The 20,654-nt window shown below is 49.2% G+C and overlaps 1 protein-coding gene across 4 annotated transcripts in view; it reads left to right on the forward strand.

The window, feature by feature from the left end:
* LOC140393981 (DENN domain-containing protein 2D-like) overlaps window positions 1-20,439 on the forward strand; it is a 229,233-nt gene extending 208,794 nt beyond the window's left edge. For all 4 annotated transcript variants that reach the window (XM_072480697.1, XM_072480698.1, XM_072480699.1 and 1 more), the window contains exons 10-13: window positions 11,148-11,189; window positions 12,885-12,969; window positions 16,599-16,835; window positions 17,594-20,439. In XM_072480697.1, the coding sequence (XP_072336798.1) occupies window positions 11,148-11,189; window positions 12,885-12,969; window positions 16,599-16,835; window positions 17,594-17,649 (420 nt within the window). In that variant the 3' untranslated portion in view covers window positions 17,650-20,439. The remainder of the gene's footprint in view (window positions 1-11,147; window positions 11,190-12,884; window positions 12,970-16,598; window positions 16,836-17,593) is intronic.
* Window positions 20,440-20,654: the final 215 nt, after the last annotated feature.

Raw genomic sequence — 20,654 nt, forward strand, 5'->3', positions numbered from 1 at the left:
ATGAACAAAAATAAAGTGACCCCCCCCCCCCCCCACCCCACCCCCCGAGCTGCTGCTGCTATTGACCAATGTCTATCGTTCTGCCAGGAAGTCTAAGAACGGTTGCCACCGCCTAAAGAACCCTTGTACCGGCCCTCTCGAGGCGAATTTCACCCTCTCCAATTTAATGAACCCTGCCATATCGCTGATCCAGGATTCTACGCTTGGGGGCCTCGTATCTTTCCACTGAAGGAGAATCCTTCGCCGGGCTACCAGGGACACAAAGGCCAGAATTCCGGCCTCTTTCGCCTCCTGCACTCCCGGCTCCTCTGCCACCCCAAATATTGCGAACCCCCAGCCCGGTTTGACCCTGGATCCTACCACCCTTGACACCGTCCTCGCTACTCCCTTCCAAAATTCTTCCAGCGCTGGGCATGCCCAGAACATATGGGTGTGATTTGCTGGGCTCCCTGAGCACCTAACACACCTGTCCTCACCCCCAAAGAACCTGCTCATCCTTGTCCCGGTCATGTGTGCCCTGTGCAGCACCTTAAACTGTATGAGGCTGAGCCTCGCGCACGAAGAGGAAGAGTTCACCCTCCCTAGGGCATCTGCCCATGTCCCCTCTTCGATCTCCTCTCCCAACTCCTCCTCCCACTTACCTTTCAACTCCACCACCGAGGCCTCCTCTTCCTCCTGCATCACCTGGTAAGTTTCCGAGATCTTGCCCACTCCCACCCACCCCCCGAGAGCACCCTGTCCTGTACTGTGTGTGGCAGTAGCCGTGGGAATTACACCACCTGCCGTCTGGCAAACGCCCTTACCTGTAAGTACCTGAAGGTGTTCCCCGGGGGGAGCCCGTATTTCTCCTCCAGCTCACCCAAGCTCGCGAACTTCCCGTCCACAAACAGGTCCCCCAACTTTCGTATCCCTGCCCTGTGCCACCCCAAAAACCCTCCACCTGTTCTTCCTGGGGCGAACCGGTGGTTCCCCCGTAATGGGGTCCACGCTGAGGCCCTAACTTCCCCCCTATGCCACCTCCACTGCCCCCATATTTTGAGGGCCGCCACCACCACCGGGCTCGTGGTATACCTCCTTGGAGGGAACGGCAGCGGCGCCGTTGCCAACGCCCCCAGACTCGTACCCACACAGGACGCCGTCTCCAGCCTCTTCCATGCAGCCCCCTCCATCATCCACTTGCGCACCATTGTCGCATTGGCGGCCCAGTAGTACCCACAGAGGTTGGGCAGCGGCAGCCCCCCCCTATCTCTACTCTGCTCCAGGAACACCCTTCTCACCCTCGGAGTCCCTCGCGCCCACACAAACCCCATTATACTCCTGTTAACCCGCCTGAAAAAAGCCTACGGGATAAACACGGGGAGGCACTGGAACAGGAACAAAAACCTTGGGAGCACCGTCATTTCGATTGACTGCACCTTACCCGCCAGGGACAGCGGCAACACGTCCCACCTCTTGAACTCCTCCTCCATTTGCTCCACCAGCCTTGTAAAGTTAAGCCGATGCAGGGCCCCCCAGCTCCTGGCCACCTGGACCCCCAAATATCTGAAGCTCCTCTCCGCCCTTTTTAGTGGGAGCTCGCCAATCCCCCTCTCCTGGTCCCCTAGATGAACTACGAACAGCTCGCTCTTCCCCATATTGAGCTTGTACCCCAAAAAGTCCCCGAATTCCCTAAGCGTCCTCATTACCTCTGGCATTCCTCCCACCGGGTCCGCCACATACAGCAGCAGGTCGTCCGCATAAAGCGACACCCTATGCTCCTCCCCCCACCCCGCACCAACCCCCTCCAGTTCCTCGACTCTCTCAGTACCATAGCCAGGGGTTCAATCGCCAGTGCGAAGAGCAGGGGGGACAGGGGACACCCCTGTCTCGTCCCTCGGTGCAACTGAAAGAACTCGGACCTCCTCCTATTTGTGGCCACACTCGCCATCAGGACCTCATACAACAGCCTAACCCACCTGACAAACCCCTCCCCAAACCTGGACCTCTTCAGCACCTCCCACAGGTACCCCCACTCTACCCTATCGAAGGCTTTCTCAGCGTCCATCGCCACCACTATCTCCGCCTCCCCCTCCCTCGCCGGCATCATGATAACGTTCAAAAGCCTCCGCACATTCGCGTTCAACTGTCTCCACTTCACAAACCCCGTCTGGTCTTCATGGATGATCTGCGGCACACAGTCCTCAATCCCCGTGGCTAAGACCTTCGCCAGCACCTTGGCATCTACATTTAGCAAGGAAATCGGTCTGTAAGAGCCACATTGCAGGGGATCCTTGTCCCGCTTCAGGATCAAGGAGATCAGTGCCCGGGACATCGTCGGGGGTAAAGCCCCCCCCTCCCTTGCGTCATTGAAGGTCCTAACTAACAGCGGGCCCAACAGGTCCATATATTTTTTATAGAACTCGACCGGGAAACCGTCCGGCCCCGGTGCCTTCCCCGCCTGCATGCTTCCTATCCCTTTGATCAGCTCCTCCAGCCCAATCGGGGCCCCCAGTACCGCCACCAGTCCCTCTTCCACCTTTGGAAACCTCAATTGGTCCAGGAAACGGCCCATCCCTCCCTCCTCCCGTGGGGGCTCGGATCGGTTCAATTCCTCATAGAAGTCCCTGAACACCCCATTGATGCCAATCCCACTCCGTACCACACTCCCTCCCCTGTCCTTAACTCCCCCGATCTCCCTAGCTGCGTCCCGCTTCCGAAGCTGATGCGCCAGCATCCGGCTTGCCTTTTCCCCATACTCGTAGACCGCCCCCTGGGCCTTCCTCCACTGCACCTCCGCCTTCCTGGTGGTCACCAGGTCGAATTCGGCCTGGAGGCTGCGCCTCTTCCTCAACAATCCTTCCTCAGGTTCTTCCGCATACCTCCTGTCTACCCTCACCATCTCCCCCACCAGCCTCTCCCTCTCCCCCCGCTCCCTCCGCTCCTTGTGGGCCCTGATGGAGATCAGCTCTCCCCTCACCACCACCTTCAGTGCCTCCCATACCATCCCCACTCGGACCTCCCCGTCGTCGTTGGTCTCCAAGTACCTCTCTATACTTCCTCGGACCCGCTCGCTCACCTCCTCGTCCGCCAACAGCCCCACCTCCAAGCGCCACAGCGGGCACTGGTCCCTCTCCTCCCCCCATCTCCAAGTCCACCCAATGCGGGGCGTGGTCCGAAATGGCTATTGCCGAATACTCGGTATCCTCTACTCTCGCTATCAGCGCCCTACTCAAAATGAAAAAGTCGATTCGAGAATAAGCCTTATGGACATGTGAGAAGAATGAAAATTCCCTAGGCCTTGCAAATCTCCAAGGGTCCACCCCTCCCATTTGGTCCATAAATCCCCTCAACACTCTAGCCGCCGCCGGCTTCCTACCCGTCCTAGACCTGGAGCGATCCAGTGCAGGATCCAACACCGTGTTAAAGTCTCCCCCCATTATCAGGCCCCCCACTTCCAAGTCTGGGATCCGACCCAACATACGCTGCATAAAACCCGCATCGTCCCAGTTCGGAGCATACACATTGACCAGTACCACCCTCTCTCCCTGCAACTTACCAGTTACCATTATGTATCTACCGCCATTATCTGCCACAATGCTCGACGCCTCGAATAACACCTTCTTTCCCACCAAGATCGCCACCCCTCGCCCTTTCTTTTTTTTTTAACAAACAATTTTATTGAGATATATTTTGGCATTGTAAACAGTTACAGATAACAGAAATGTGCAAACATCAATATAAAACCAATACATCAACCGAACCATACTGCGCATGCCCGCTCCTCTACCCTAGACACCACCTGCCTATTTATCCCTCGTACTCTACTCTAATCTCTCTCCCCCCACCCCGCCAACCCTGCTGACGTTCACTCTCCCGCGAAGGAGTCGATGAATGGTTGCCACCGTCGGACGAACCCCAGTACAGATCCCCTCAAGGCGAACTTAATTTTTTCCATACCCAGAAAACTTGACATGTCCGAAAGCCATAGTTCAGTCTTCAGGGGTTTTGAGTCCCTCCATGCCAGCAGTATTCGTCACCGTCATGTGGGCCCGGTGAACGACCTTAAATTGAATGAGGCTGAGCCTGTCACATGTTGCATTTGAGTTTACCCTGCTCAGGGCTTCCGCCCACAGCCCGTCCTCCATCTCCCTGCCAAGCTCCTCCTCCCATTTGAGTTTCAGTTCCTCCGTCTGGGACTCTTCCCACTTCATGAGCACCTTGTAGATATCCGAGACTCTACCCTCTCCTCGTTCTCCTCCAGAGACTATTCTGTCCTGGATCCCTATTGGGCAGGATGCGTGGGAAGGATGGGACCTGTCTGCGTACAAAGTCCCGCATCTGTAAGTACCTAAAGTCATTTCCCCTTACCAGCCCAAATTTCTCCTCCAAGCCCCTCAAACTCGCAAAGCTCCCCTCCAGGAACATATTGGCCACCCTTCCCACCCCCGCCTGCCGAAACCCTCCATCCATGTTCCCGGGGGTGAATCGATGGTTATCACATATTGGATCCCAGACAGACTCACCCACCCCCCCTACATGCCTCCTCCACTGGCCCCATATCCGCAGGGCCTTCGCCACTACCGGGCTGGTGGAGTACCTGGCCGGCGACAGCGGTAAGGGAGCCGTGACCAGGGCTGCCAAACTGGTGCCCCTGCACGAAGCCGCCTCCACTCGCTCCCTGATAGACCCCATACCTACCATCCATTTCCTTATCATGGCTATGTTAGCCGCCCAGTAGTAGTTGATGAGACTCGGCAATGCCAGTCCCCCCTCACTGCGTCTCCTTTCAAGTAGCGCCTTCTTCACCCGCGGGGATTTTCCCGCCCAGACAAAGCTCATGATGATTTTGCCAGTCCTTTTGAAGAAGGACCGTGGGATAAAGATTGGGAGGCACTGAAACATGAACAGAAATCTAGGGAGGATTGTCATCTTTACAGTCTGCACCCTCCCCGCCAGTGACAGCGGGAGTGCATCCCATCTCCGAAACTCCCTCTTCATTTGTTCCACCACTCTAGTCAAATTTAACTTATGCAACCTGCCACAGTCTCGTGCCACCTGTATCCCCAAGTACCGGAAACTTTCCTCCACCAGCCTAAATGAAATGAAGAAATGAAATGAAAATCGCTTATTGTCACAAGTAGGCTTCAAATGAAGTTACTGTGAAAATCCCCTCGTCGCCACATTCCGGCGCCTGTTCGGGGATGCTGGTACGGGAATTGAACCGTGCTGCTGGCCTGCCTTGGTCTGCTTTCAAAGCCAGCGATTTAGCCCTTGGCAGCTCCTTCAGTCAATTCTTCTGGCCCCTTGCCTGCACCACAAATATCTTGGCCATATTTAATTTGTACCCTGAAAACCTGCTGAACTTCCTCAATGTTTCCAGTATATTTTTCATCCCGGCCAGTGGGTCCGACACGTACAGGGGCAGGTCGTCTGCATAGAGAGAGGCCCTATGATCCACCCCCCCCCTAGTCATTCCCTTCCACCCCATCACAGCTCTCAACGCCATCGCCAACGGCTCAATGGCCAGCACAAACAGCAACAGGGAGAGTGGGCACCCCTGTCTGGTCCCGCGGTATAATCTGACATTATCCTGTTCGTCCTAACGCTAGCTTTCAGGGCCTGGTACAATAGTCTGACCCAATTAACCAGTCCCTCCCCGAACCCAAACCGTCCAAGCACCTCCCACTCACAGCCCCACTCCACCCGGTCGAAGGCCTTCTCAGCGTCCATTTCCACCACTACCTCCACCTCCTTGCCCATCGGGGGCATCATGATCACATTAAGCAATCTTCTCAAGTTAGCTGTCAGCTGCCTGCCTTTCACAAACCCTGTCTGATCGTCCCCAATCACCTCCAAGTCGCAGTCCTCAATTCTAATCGCCAGGACCTTGGCCAGGAGCTTGGCATCCACATTGATCAGGGAGATTGGCCTGTATGACCCGCAGGATTCCGGGTCCTTGTCTCGCTTCAATATCAGCGAGATGGTGGCTTGCGACATCGGCGGCGGCAGGGTCCCTCTGTCCCTTACCTCATTAAAAACCCTTGTCAGGACCGGTCCCACTATCTCCAAGAACTTCTTGTAAAACTCTACTGGGTATCCATCCGGCCCTGGGGCTTTCCCTGCTCATTGTCCCTTTCTGTCAGCTCTGAAATTATCCACCGTTGGGATTCTGTTTTCCCCGGAGAGTTTCCCGGCGACAGGGTGGCTTCAATCAGTAATTCCATTGACAAGCGACGGGAAGAGAGAATCCCGCTGCCAGCGAACGGTACAGCTGGGAGACCGGAGAATCCCACCCGCAATTTTCCCTTAAGAAATCCGCGCTGGATTTTCTAAATTAACCCATGTGACTATTAATTTTGTCTGCAATCATTGTTTCTAGAAGTTTGCACACCGCCAAAGTTGGATTGACTGGCCTGTAGTTGCTGGGCTTTTTTGAACAAGGATGTGGTATTCTTAAAATTTGTTCAAGGGACGTGGGCGTCGCCGGCTGGGTCAGCATTTGTTGCCCAATTCTAATTGCCCTTGAACTGAGTGGCTGACTAGGCCACTTCGGGGGACATTTAAAAGTCAACCACATTGCTGTGGGTCCAGAGTCACACATGGCCGATTTCTCTCCCTGAAGGATTTAGTGAACAGCAATTATTCATAAAACAAAATTCACCATCTGCCGTGGTGGGATTTGAACCTGGGTCCCCAGAACATTGCCTAGTATCTCGGAGTTACTAGTGCAGTGACAATACCACGACAAGACTACCATCTCAGATTAGCAGTTCTTCAGCCCTTGGCACAACTGAAAAATTATGGCTGGTACCTGATCAATTCTTTTTTTTTATATAAATTTAGAGTACCCAAATTTTTTTTCCCAATTAAGGGACAATTTAGTATGGCCAATCCACTTAACCTGCACATAAGAACATAAGAACTAGGAACAGGAGTAGGCCATCTGGCCCCTCGAGCCTGCTCCGCCATTTAATGAGATCATGAGGTGATGCATTTTGGCAGATCGATTCAGGCCAGGACCTACTCAGTTAATGGTATGGCGTTGGGGAGAGTTATAGAACAAAGAGATCTAGGAGTACAGGTTCATAGCTCCTTGAAGGTGGAGTCGCAGGTGGACAGGGTGGTGAAGAAGGCATTCGGCATGCTTGGTTTCATTGGTCAGAACATTGAATACAGGAGTTGGGACGTCTTGTTGAAGTTGTACAAGACATTGGTACGGCCACACTTGGAATACTGTGTGCAGTTCTGGTCACCCTATTATAGAAAGGATATTATTAAGCTAGAAAGAGTGCAGAAAAGATTTACTAGGATGTTACCGGGACTTGATGGTTTGAGTTATAAGGAGAGGCTGGATAGGCTGGGACTTTTCTCCCTGGAGCGTAGGAGGCTTAGGGGTGATCTTATAGAGGTCTATAAAATAATGAGGGGCATAGATAAGGTAGATAGTCAACATCTTTTCCCAAAGGTAGGGGAGTCTAAAACTAGAGGGCATAGTTTTAAGGTGAGAGGGGAGAGATTCAGAAGGGCCAAGAGGGGCAATTTCTTCACTCAGAGGGTAGTGAGTGTCTGGAATGGGCTGCCAGAGGTAGTAGTAGAGGCGGGTACAATTGTGTCTTTTAAAAAGCATTTAGATAGTTACATGGGTAAGATGGGTAGAGGGTTATGGGCCAAGTGCGGGCAACTGGGACTAGCTTAATGGTAAAAACTGGGCGGCATGGACTGGTTGGGCCGAAGGGCCTGTTTCCATGCTGTAAACTTCTATGATTCTCTATGACTCTATGGCTGATCTTTGTGGACTCAGCTCCACTCTCCGGCCCGTACACCATATCCCCGAATCCCTTTATTCTTTAGAAAGGCATCTATCTTTTTCTTAAAAACGTTTAAAGAAGGAGCCTCAACTGCTTCACTGGGCAAGGAATTCCAGAGATTCACAACCCTTTAGGTGAAGAAGTTCCTCCTACACTCAGTCCTTAATCTACCTCCCCTTATTTTGAGGCTATGCCCCCTAGTTCTGCTTTCCCCGACCAGTGGAAACAACCTGTCCGCATCTATCATATCTATTCCCTTCATAATTTTATATGTCTCAATAAGATCCCCCCCGCATCCTTCTAAACTCCAATGAGTACAGTCCCAGTCTACTCAACCTCTCGTCATAATCTAATCCCCTCAACTCTGGGATCAACCTAGTGAATCTCCTCTGCACTCCCTCCAGTGCCAATATGTCCTTTCTCAGGTAAGGAGACCAAAACTGAACACAATACTCCAGATGCGGCCTCACCAACACCCTATACAATTGCAGCATAACCTCACTAGTCTTGAACTCCATCCCTCTAGCAATGAAAGACAAAACTCAATTTGCCTTCTTAATCACCTGTTGCACCTGCACACCAACTTTTTGTGACTCGTGCACCAGCACACCCAGGTCCCTCTGCACAGCAGCATGTTTTAACATCTTACCGTTTAAATAATAATCCATTCTGCTGTTATTCCTCCCAAAATGGATAGCCTCACACTTGGCAACATTGAATTCCATCTGCCAGACCCTAGCCCATTCACCTAACCTATCCAAATCCTTCTGCAGACTTCCGGTATCCTCTGCCCTTTTTGCTTTACCACTCATCTTAGTGTCGTCTGCAAACTTTGACACATTGCACTTGGTCCCCAACTCTAAATCGTCCATGTAAATTGTGAACAACTGCGGGCCCAACACTGATCCTTGAGGGACCCCACTAGTTACAGGTTGCCAACCAGAGAAACACCCATTTATCCCCACTCTCTGCTTTCTGTTAGTTAACCAATCCTCTACCCATGCTACCACTTTACCCTCAGTGCCATGCATCTTTAGCTTATGCAGCAACCTTTTGTGTGGCACCTTGTCAAAAGCTTCCTGGAAATCCAGATATACCACATCCATTGGCTCCCCGTTATCTACTGCACTGGTAACGTCCTCAAAAAATTCTACCAAATTAGTCAGACACGACCTACCCTTTGTGAACCCATGCTGTGTCTGCCCAATGGGGCAATTTCCCTCCAGGTGCCCCGCTATTTCCTCCTTAATGATAGATTCCAGCACTTTCCCTACAACCGAAGTTAAGCTTACCGGCCTATAATTACCTGCTTTCTGCCGACCTCCTTTTTTAAACAGTGGTGTCACGTTTGCTACTTTCCAATCCTCTGGGACCACCCCAGAGTCTAGTGAATTTTGATAAATTATCACTTGTGCGTTTACAATTTCCCTAGCCATCTCTTTTAACACTCTGGGATGCATCCCATCAGGGCCAGGAGACTTGTCGACCTTTAGCCCCATTAGCTTGCCCAATACTGCCTCCTTAGTGATTACAATCATCTCAAGGTCCTCACCTATCATATCCTTATTTCCATCAGTCACTGGCATGTTATTTGTGTCCTCCACTGTGAAGACTGACCCAAAAAACCTGTTCAGCTCCTCAGCCATTTCCCCGTCTCCTATTATTAAATCTCCCTTCTCATCTTCCAAAGGACCAATATTTACCTTAGCCACTCTTTTTTGTCTTACATATTTGTAGAAGCTTTTACTATCTGCTTTTATGTTCTGAGCCAGTTTACTTTCATAGTCTACCTTACTCTTCTTTATGGCTTTTTTTAGTAGCTTTCTGTTGTCCCCTAAAGACTTCCCAGTCCTCTAGTCTCCCACTAATTTTTGCCACTTTGTATGTTTTTTCCTTCAATTTGGTACTCTCCCTCACCTCCTTAGATATCCACGGTCGATTTTTCCCCTTTCTACCGTCTTTCTTTTTTGTCGGTATGAACCTTTTCTGAACACTGTGAAAGATCGCTCGGAAGGTTCTCCACTGTTCCTCAACTGCTTCACCATGAAGTCTTTGCTCCCAGTCTACCTTAGCTAGTTCTTCTCTCATCCCATTGTAATCACCTTTGTTTAAGCACAAAACACTAGTGTTTGATTTTACCTTGTCATCCTCCAACTGTATTTTAAATTCCACCATATTGTGGTTGCTCCTTCCAAGAGGATCCCGAACTATGAGATCATTAATCAATCCTGCCTCATTACACAGGACCAGATCTAGGACCGTTTGTTCCCTTGTAGGTTCCATTACATACTGTTCCAGGAAATTATCCCGGGCACATTCTATAAACTCCTCCTCAAGGCTGCCTTTACCAACCTGGTTAAACCAATCGATATGCAGATTAAAATCTCCCATGATAACCGCTGTACCATTTCTACATGCATCCGTTGTTTCTTTGCTTATTGCCTGCCCTACCATCCTGTTACTATTTGATGGTCTATAGACTACTCCTATCAGTGACCTTTTCGCCTTACTATTCCTGATTTCCACCCAAATTGATTCAACCTTGTCCTCCATAGCACCAATATCATCCCTTACTATTGCCCGGATGCCATCCTTAAACAACAAAGCCTCACCACCGCCCTTACCGTCCATTCTATCCTTTCGTATAGTTTGATACCCTTGGATATTTAACTCCCAGTCGTGACCACCTTTTAACCATGTTTCAGTAATGGCCACTAAATCATAGTCATTCACGATGATTTGCGCCATCAACCCATTTACCTTATTTCGTATACTACGAGCATTCAGGTAAAGTACACTTATGCTGTTTTTTATGTCTTTGTTATGAATCCTAACACCTTGATCAGTAACTTTTCGCAATTTATTTTTCCTTGTCTTTGAACCCATATCTCTACATAATAACCTGTCACATAACCTGCTGCCTTGATCTCCATTAACCATTATACTGTCCATAGCTTTACACTTCCCTTGCCCCCAATCTATGGGTTGTGGGGGTCAAACTCCACACGGACAGTGACCAAGGGCCGGGATTCAAACCCAGGTCCTCAGCGCCGTAGTCCCAGTGCTATCCACTGCGCCACGTGCACTGGTACCTTATCAATTCTTAACTACAGACAGTCTCTAATACCACCTCCTAATCAATTTTAAACCTTCTGGTGATGGGGTTTCCTCCTCGGTCACCATGGCCTGGGTAGCAACTTGGCCGTTGGTAAAGACAGATGGAAAGTATTCATTTAATACCTCAGCCATGCCCCCAACCTCATGTGTAAATCCCACTTTTGGTCCCTAATCGGCCCTACTCCTCTTTTACCTCCCTTTCACTATTTATATAACTGTGTGTTTTGTGTCTTTCTATTTTAGTGCTTAATGGTGGACTTGCACTCGGGTACATTCTTGAAAACAGTAAGTAATTGCTTTCTTTATGTGGATCTTTCTTTAAATGTTTTGTAGATTTCTGAAGGGTTAGTTTGCAGGAGCAATTTACAAAGAGCTTACAGGCCTGATTCGCAGCCTTGGACAGAATTTCGATAGCCCTCCGCTCCCTTTAATGAAGGCTGTTATTCTGAAATTGAAACAGGAAAATGTTGGAAGTGCTCAGCGAGTCTGGCAGCATCTGTGAAAACGTTTTCAGGCTGTGACCTTTCATCACAATGTCATCGGCCCACAATTCGCTTGTGGTTGTGAGATTGGAAAGAGTTCTGTGTCAGTGAATACATCCCCGCTGGTGAAGCATCATGGGATGTGTAGTGACATCAGCAGAGTGTTTTGCGGGCTATCAGTTCTCCATCTTGGATTGTATGAGCAACACCTCCAAATAAAACCTCTCACCATGTTTGCAAGAATCCAGACTACGGATCTTTGTGGCAAACGTAGTGATGCAACCAGAAGTATCAAGGTTCCTCATTGTAGCCAGAATATGTCCAATTGAAGGGGGGATCCAAACTGCTTACCATAGAAACATAGAAAATAGGAGCAGGGGGAGGCCATTCAGCCCTTCATGCCTGCTCTGTCGTTCATTATGACCATGGTTGATCATCCAACTCAATAGCCTGACCCCGCCTTCCCTCCGTATCCTTTGATCCCCTTCACCCCAAGTCTTGGCCTAAACTGCTTTCTGTGGTAGCAAATTCCACAGGTCGACCACTCTCTGGGTGAAAAGATTTGTCCTCATCTCAGTCCTAAAAGGTTTACTCCGTATCCTTAGACTGTGGCCCCACTACCGGGAACATCCTTCATGCATCTATCCTGCCTAACCCTCTTGGAATTTCATAGGTTTCTATGAGATCCCCCCCACCCCTTCACTCTTCTAAACTCCAATGAATACAGAGTCATAGAATGCAGAAGAGGTCCTTCGGCCCATCGAGTCTGCACCAACACATGAAAACGCCTGACCTGTCTACCTAATCCTATTTGCTAGCACTTGGCCCATACCCTGAATGTTATGACGTGACAAGTGCTCATCAAGGTACCTTTTAAAGGATGTGAGGCAACCCGCCTCTACCACCCTCCCAGGCAGTGCATTCCAGACCGTCACCACCTGTGGGTAAAACCCTTTTTCCTCAAATCCCCCTAAACCTCCTGCCCCTCACCTTGAACTTGTGTTGCCTCGTAACTGACCCGTCAACTAAGGGGAACAGCTGTTCCCTATCCACCCTGTCCATGCCCCTCATACAATCCTAACCGATGCAATTTCTCCTCTTACATCAGTTCCACCATCCCAGGAACCAGTCTGGTCAGCCTTCGCTGCACTCCCTCGTGAGCAAGAACATTCTTCCTCAGATAAGGAGACTAAAAGAATAGGAAGGCAATTTCTGGAGTAATTAGTGGACTGTTATTCTGCGGCAAATGTTATGATCCCTTGGTCCTAGCAGAGAGATGATGGATGTGACAGGGATTAGGCTGTGGTGCTCTTGCAGGTTTATGAGCCAATCCAATTGTCTTTTTCATCTGTTTATTGGATATCTGACTGGTCAATATAGCTGGACTCTGGCCAGTCACTTTAGTCACACATAGCTCTGCTCTGGGAGTGCTCAACTGCACAATGTACCCAGTACTTGACTGTGGGAGAATTTAATATTTTGCCTGTTTTCACTGCAGGTTGGTGATGAACATGACATTCTGCCCCATAAGCTGTACAAGGAGCTTCTTAACGCTCTGCAAAATCAGAGAAAGGCCAACCAGTGTAAGAGGCACCAATGTTGTTCACCCCTTATGTAATAGATCCCTTGATCGCTGAAACTCTGTTCTTTAACACTTTGGTGATTGGTTTCATCCACTTTGAGTGTGTCTGCCTATTCTGGCAAAGTGCATTTCCGAAAACTAAACCAACAATAAATTCATCGTTCGATTCTAATTTGTTTTCAAACATCTCAGTGCTTTAACTAATAGCTGATCGTCTGATATTATCTCTCTTGGTTCCTTCTCTGACTATCTTCCCTCTCTGTATCAGTGGCCTCCTGCACACATCCATCTTTACAATATCTCAGGATCACTCCACTCAGCAGGCACCATCTTTCTCCAGCTCCCCTCTCTTCAAAGCTTCCAACATCCATTCTCTTCGAAGTATAACAGAGAAAGCTCTTGCCGTATAACTCAGTGAGGCAGCAAACCATTTCTTCACTTACTCTTACTCGTAATATTGTGGACTTCACCATCCATGTTCTTGGTGACGCTCTCTTTTCATTGGCCAGTGAAACTCTATGTCCGCCATCATTAAATGTTGCCTCTGATTCCTTTGCCTTTTACCTTAAATCTGATTATTGGCCTTTCTCTTGGTGTCTTCTATTCTTTTCAATCTCTTCAAACTCAGTATCAAACCCGAGATGGTCCAAGGCTTCAACCTCCGTTCCCAGATCTGGTCAAGTCTTCCTGCACTTTTCTTGTACATTGGAATTTGATCAATTCTTTTCTGGTGAAAACACGGAGTAGAGTAGCAGGTCCTTGTCTCTGTGCTGCCAGGATCAAAACTGAAACTCCTTCGGGCTCTGCAATTCATTCCACTGGGATAGGATCCAATCACCACCTGTTCCCAGGCAGAGTACGACCTTTTGGATAAATTCATCGGCCACCATCCAATCAATCAAACCGAGTCCCACCCCATCTCTCTCTTGGTGATGACAAGTCTGGAGCTCCTGTTCAAACCAACGGAGACTGGCAGAGGGTTCTCTCCTATAACTTCTGAATTCTGCTGCTTGCCTTAAAATCACATGTCTGTTTATCGTCCATGAATCAAAAATAAGAACAGAAAAATAAAAGAAAGGGGAAATAAGGGAAAATACAGGAAGGACCCATACACTGGCACTGTGAGGAAGCAGTGCTAGCCACTGTGCCACCCTCTGCATTCTCACTGTATTGAAAAGAAAACAGATTGCACTGCCTCTGACCTGAACTACAGACCATCAAACTTGGATTCACTTTCTACCCTCCCTTCTTAAGCTCGTATTTCTGATGGGCCTTTCCTTGACTGTCTTTCTGTGGTTGTGTTGGTTTGCAAAGCCATTCTAACCAACCTGTTCAAAGTGGACTGCTTTACAGTGACAATTAGAGCTTGTCTATTTCTGATTAACATTTGCAAATGATCCCAATAATGTATCAATTGAAACAAAACAGCGCATTGTATTTCCGTTTATAAATAAATCATTGATCATGCAGTTGGAATGTATGGAAAGACCTCACTAACTAGTTACAGAGCTACTGGTGAAGCCAGTAGATATAAATTCTTGTCACAGCTGTTGATTTACTGCAGCATCTTTACTCCTTTCCCTGAAGAATGGTGTGAAATAGTGGAACAACTCGCAGACACATTAGTATAATGGGCGTTCCATCTTTATCCCGGCTGATCGTCTAGCTGGGAAATGGTTTACTTCTACTGGAGGAAGGGTTTCTGGACACTCACAACCCATATGATGAGATGGGGCCACCCACACTCATCAGTTTCACTGATACAGGGAAGTCTTAGATTTGAAGTCAATCTGGAACACCCATCCAGATGTCAATCTAGAACACCATCCAGATGTCAATCTAGAACACCCATCCGGATGTCAATCTGGAACACCCATCCAGGTGTCAATCTGGAACACCCATCCAGGTGTTAATCTAGAACGCCCATCCAGGTGTTAATCTAGAACACCCATCCAGATGTCAATCCAGAACACCCATCCAGATGACAATATGGAACACCCATCCAGATGTCAATCTGGAACACCATCTAGATGTCAATCTGGAACACCCATCCAGATGTCAATCTAGAACACCCATCCAGATGTCAATCCAGAACACCCATCCAGATGTCAATCTGGAAAACCCATCCAGATGAAAATGTGGAACACCCATCCAGATGTAAATCGAGAACACCCATCCAGAGCTCCTGTCTCCACTCACCATGACTGGCAGGTCTGGAGTTTGAATCTGAACCTGACATCTTCAGCATTGAGGGTACAATCAGATCATCCACGATCTTATTGATTGGCAGGGCAGGTTTGAGGGGCTGCCATTGGGTTGTGAATGTCCAGAAACCCTTCCGCCAGTAGAAGTAAACATTTCCCCATCAGACGATCAGTTGGGATAAAGAGCTGTTGCAATAATGAGCCTGCAAATTGTTCCACAATTTCACACTATTCTTCAGGGAAAGGAGTGGCCTACGCCTGCTCCTGATTCGTATGTACCACTGAGCCAGTGACTCACTCCATGCATTTCTGGTTATAGAAGACGATTGGCACAACTGCATAAATCTTCATAGAATCTTATAGCACAGCTGGCCATTCACCCCATCTGTCTGTGGCAGCTCTTTAAAAGAGCTGTCCGATTAGTCTCATTTCCCTGCACTTTCCCCATAGCCCTGCAGTTTCAAATATTTACACTTCCTTTCTGAGAGTTATTACTGAATCTGCTTCCACCACCCTTTCCGGGCCACCTTCCTGATCACAAAAACTTGATGTGCAGAAAAATTTGTTTCCTCGTGTTGCCTGATTCCTCCGTCTTTCACCTTAAATCTGGTTATTGGCCTTTCATCTACATTTAAGGCACGATATAAGTGTAAATTGCTAAATGGAGAAAGTTAGCATTTCTACTTTTCTGTTGTAAAAGATTATTCTGTAATGTAGCCCTTGAAAAGTGGAGAAGAAAAGATGATGTAAGGATGAAGGGCGACACGGTGGCACAAGGGGTGGTAAGGGGCAGCATGGTGGCACAGGGGGTGGTAAAGGGCAGCATGGTGGCACAGGGGGTGGCATGGTGGTATGGGGTGGTATGGTGGCACAGGGGGTGGCATGGTGGCACAATGGGCAGCACAGTGGCACAGGGAGTGGCATTGTGGCATGGGGACAGCATGAGGGATAGCGCACGGTGGCACAGGGGGTGACATCATGGCGCAGTGGTTAGCACTGCTAACCACCGTACGCCAGGGACTCGGGTTCAAATCCAGCCTTGGGTGACTGTGGAGTTTGTACATTCCCCCCATGTCTTCGTGGGTTTCCTCCGGGTGCTCTGGTTTCCGCACACAGTCCAAAGATGTGCGGGTTAGGTGGTTTGGCCGTTATAAAATTGCCCCTTAGTGTCCAAAGGTGTGCAGGTTAGATTGGGTTATGGGGATAGGGTAGGGGGAATGAGTCTAGATAGAGTGTTCCTTCGGAGGGTCGGTGTAGATCAATGGGCCAAATGGCCTCCTTCTGCACTGTAGGGATTCTATGAAGCTAAGGTTTGGCTTTTAAGAGCCTGCAAGTGAAGATTGTTGTGCACTTGTCAGCAGCTTTGCTGTGATGTGGTAATGATATATTAATGTATCTCTCCCTCTCGTGTTCTGTTCTCCAACAGCCAGCCAGGAGCTAAACGACATGGTGACAAACACCTTTGTGCTTTTCTTTATTAAAATTGTTGGGCATTATTCTGCTCACCTTAAACAAAACGGGAATGAAACCACCTTCCAAGAGAGACAATTCCGCAAATCCGTCACATCCAAATCCATCCGCAGGTTTCTCAAAACCTTCATGGTGACACAGATGTTCTCGTTGTTTGTTCAGGAGCTTCAGGGACAACCATGTTCTCAGGAAGGTAAGACAAGCACCGTTGAGAGACTTCTGCTGGTCATAGAGCCAACTTGCCGTCCACGGGCCCTGTGTGAGGCCAGGACGTTGGCTCTCTGGCTTTGCACTGCCCAGAAAAACACCATTTTGTACCATTCCTCTGAGGTCACTTTACATCCTTAGCCCATCCCATCCCCATTCTCTAAATCGCAGTGTATGAAAAAGCACAGAGCATCGCCAAGGATTTCTAACTGAAACACCAAATCAACACATTCTGCCCTTATTCAGATTTGAAAAATCGTCCGACCTCTTGCATAAAAAAAGGAAGGAATATGACACATTCAAAATGTTCATTATAATAATCTTTATTAGTGTCACAAGTTGGCTTACATTAACACTGCAATGAAGTTACTGTGAAAAGCCCCTAGTCGCCACACTCCGGCACCTGTTTGGGTACAGAGAGGGAGAATTCAGAATGTCCAATACACGTAACAAGCACATCTTTCAGGACTTGTGGGAGGAAACCGGAGCACCCGGAGGAAACCTACGCAGATACAGGGAGAACGTGCAGACTCCACACAGACAGTGACCCAAACTGGGAATTGAACCTGGAATCCTGGCGCTGTGAAGCACTGTGCTACCGTGACAATCCACTGTGCTACCCTGTTGACCCATTTCACAACCCATGCACTCTCTACTCTATCATGAACCCTACCCAACTATTCAATCTTACCCCACAGCCCATGTACGCTATCTAATATCTGACCTCCCTCCCTCATTTTCCAGGGTTTTTCGAGCAGAAGATAAAAGAACATCAGGAGAACAGAAATAAAGTAAAATAGGTTACTTTATACCAAACAGAGGAGCTGACATCAGGAGGATCATCTAATGTTAGGCAGCAACCTCTCTCCAAAAATGGAAACCTTGGTCTGTCAGCGATGGGAGAATTACAGGCCACAACTGCTCAGGGTCAAAAAGGAGGCGGATACCTCAAAAGCTTGTCATCATTGCAAGCAGCTTGTAAATATTTAATGATTGTATTTAGATGGACATGATAGGACTATTTGAGAAAGAGGGAGTGATGGGGAGCCAATGTTCGAATATCTTAAACAATGTTAATTATTGAATTTTTTTTCCCTGTTCTCAAATGTTATTTTGTCTCTTTGTTTCATGAATGTGGTATCAACGCCAGGCAAAGAATTTTTTTAACCTTTTTCGGTGCTGCTGCTACATGACCATTGATTCAAGCTTGATTCAATCTTCACGTTTGAAGCTGGCCCAGCCATTGGGTGGGCAGATCACAAGCGAGTGGCTTCCTTTACTCCCTGGTGATCCTGATTATTTTCGTCCTAAGCTGCAGGTGGCTGGGTGCTTGAAGCAGTGACATATTTAAACCAGGTCCTATTATGGACCAGGACCCTGAAGCAGTTTTAAGCCAGACACTGAGTGCGATATCGGCGATGACTCTGCCTTCAGGCATCGGAAGATTTAAAGACAAGTCAGTGTAGCAAGATCCTAAATTGTGTCAGCTGTTTAACGCAGCCTTCCCTGCCTCTGGACTCCCCATTCTGAAATGCCCACCCCTCCCCCACTCCTCACTGCATACCAGGAAACCTGGGGGGATGGGCTGCCCCTAGGAACCCTTGTTTTCAGACATTGTGCTCCGCCACATTGTCCACCATGACTCAGAGGTGACTCTCAATCCTCTGGAACAGAAGGTCATAAGACAGCATCTAAATGGGTGGCAGCCCTACCTGCCCCGCCAATGAGAAGGTTGGCAAGGAGCGCAGTCCCATTCGTAAGGAGTGCAAATTGGCTGGATGCGGACTTTCATGCCACCATCTGGGGTGCAAGTCCCGCCTATGAGAGTTACTAAACATCTGATTGGTCAGCAGAGCATTGCTCCCAGTAGCATCACTAGGAGCGGTGGCCAATACTGAGACCACATCCAATCTGACTGAAGAAATACCAGGAACTGGATAGAAGGTGAGTTCGGCAGGGAGGGTCCTCTTGGCACAGTCAACAATGAAAGGGGCTGGGGGAGATTATAAAGACCAGATCGGGAGGAGGCACTTGTTTGGGCAGGGGTGGGAAAGGGTTGGAACAAAGGGAGGCCCCGAAGGAAAAAAAGGGCCAATGAATAGTTACCGCCTCCTTTTCCCCTTGACCTTGGAATACTGTGGCCAAGGTGAAAGTTGGCTCAGGGTTGGCCATTAATTGAGCTGCCTCAGTTCTCGCCCACTGCCTGTAAACACAAGGGGCAGGAGACGGAGAATCGGCGGGGGCTGGCGTGAATCCCGCCCCCGCCGGTTGCCCAATTCTCCGGCACCGGATATTCAGCGGGGGCGGGAATCGCGCCGCGTCGGTCTGCGGGCCCCCCCCCCCCCCCCGCGATGGGCCGAAGTCCCGCTGCTGGAATGCCTGTCCAGCTGGCGAGAATCAAACCACCTCTCTTACCGGTGGGACTAGGCGGCGCAGGCGATCTGGCCCTGGGGGGTGACCCCACGGTGGCCTGGCCCGCGATCGGGGCCCACCGATCCGCGGGAGGGCCTGTGCCGTGGGGGCACTCTTTTCTCTCCGCCTCGGCCACAGCCTTCACCATGGCCGACGCGTAAGAAACACCCCCACCTGCGCATGCGCGGGGATGACGTCAGCAGCCACTGACGCTCCCGCGCATGCGCGGACTTCCGCCGGCCGACAAAGTCCTTTCGGCACCAAAGGCCTTTCCTGCCGGCCGGCGTGGCGCCAACCACTCTGGCGCCCGCCTAGCCCCTCAAGGTGAGTGCTTGGCCCCTAAATGTGCGGAGAAATCCGCACCTTTGGGCGGCCTGACGGCGGAGTGGTTCATGCCACTCCATCCCGCCGGGACCCCCCGCCCCGCCGGATAGGGATAATCCCGGCCAAGAAATGCACTTGGTAGGGTGATGAGACAGCAGGAAAATCACCTGCAAAATTTATAGGACCCTCATCTGCGATGGCCATGACATCCTCTCCACAGATTCAATTCCCACTCCAGAGACGCGAGAACATAATCCCGGCTGGCACCCGGTACTGAGGGAGTGCTGCACTGTCAGAGGTGCTGTCTTTCAGATGAGATATTAAACGGATCATCCGTTTGCTCTGCCCAGTGAATGTGAAAGGTCTCATGGTACTATTGAAAGAATTCAAAGTTCAACCTGATGCACTGACCAATATTTAGACCAAAACCAACATTGTTAAAACAGATGGTCAATTAATGATCACAGTGCGATGCAGGACTTTGGGATTTCCCTTGGTGAGGAACGTTGCTGTATAAATATAGGTCTTTGGTTCTCTGCGTACCCATTTCAGGCAGAAATTGAACCACAAATTAATATGTCTAATGTCTGAGTTTATTTGACATGTGTGAGACCCGTTTGTGGTTATAATAGAATATATTTGCTGCTTGGGCCTTCCTGCTGAGGTATTCTCGAATTCAGATTGTGCACGGCGATGCGACAGAGACAATTGTTAATTAGACTTTACAAGCTGTGTTAACTTGTCATTTCTGATCCTACTGTGAAATTTCTACTGATGCACAAAGTATGGTGACACACTGGCTGTACAGAAACAGCACTAGGAATGGAGATTTTGAATAAAATTCTTGATTTAAATCATCTTGCTACAATGAAAAAAAAAAAGGGAAACTCAGACAAAGAAAATTCCAAGTCCAATTCCTGCTCCGAATCACTTCACCGGGAAACCTTGTGTGATATTTGTTAAAATGTTACTGCTGAGCTAAACGTGGCCCTCAAGGGGTCAAATTGATAGCTCAGCAGGACTGCTGGGTGTGTATATCTTAGGTTTCAGAGTAAGTGTCCTGGTCTTT

The sequence above is a fragment of the Scyliorhinus torazame genome, chromosome 17 (assembly GCF_047496885.1).
Source record: "Scyliorhinus torazame isolate Kashiwa2021f chromosome 17, sScyTor2.1, whole genome shotgun sequence".
Taxonomy (NCBI): domain Eukaryota; kingdom Metazoa; phylum Chordata; class Chondrichthyes; order Carcharhiniformes; family Scyliorhinidae; genus Scyliorhinus; species Scyliorhinus torazame.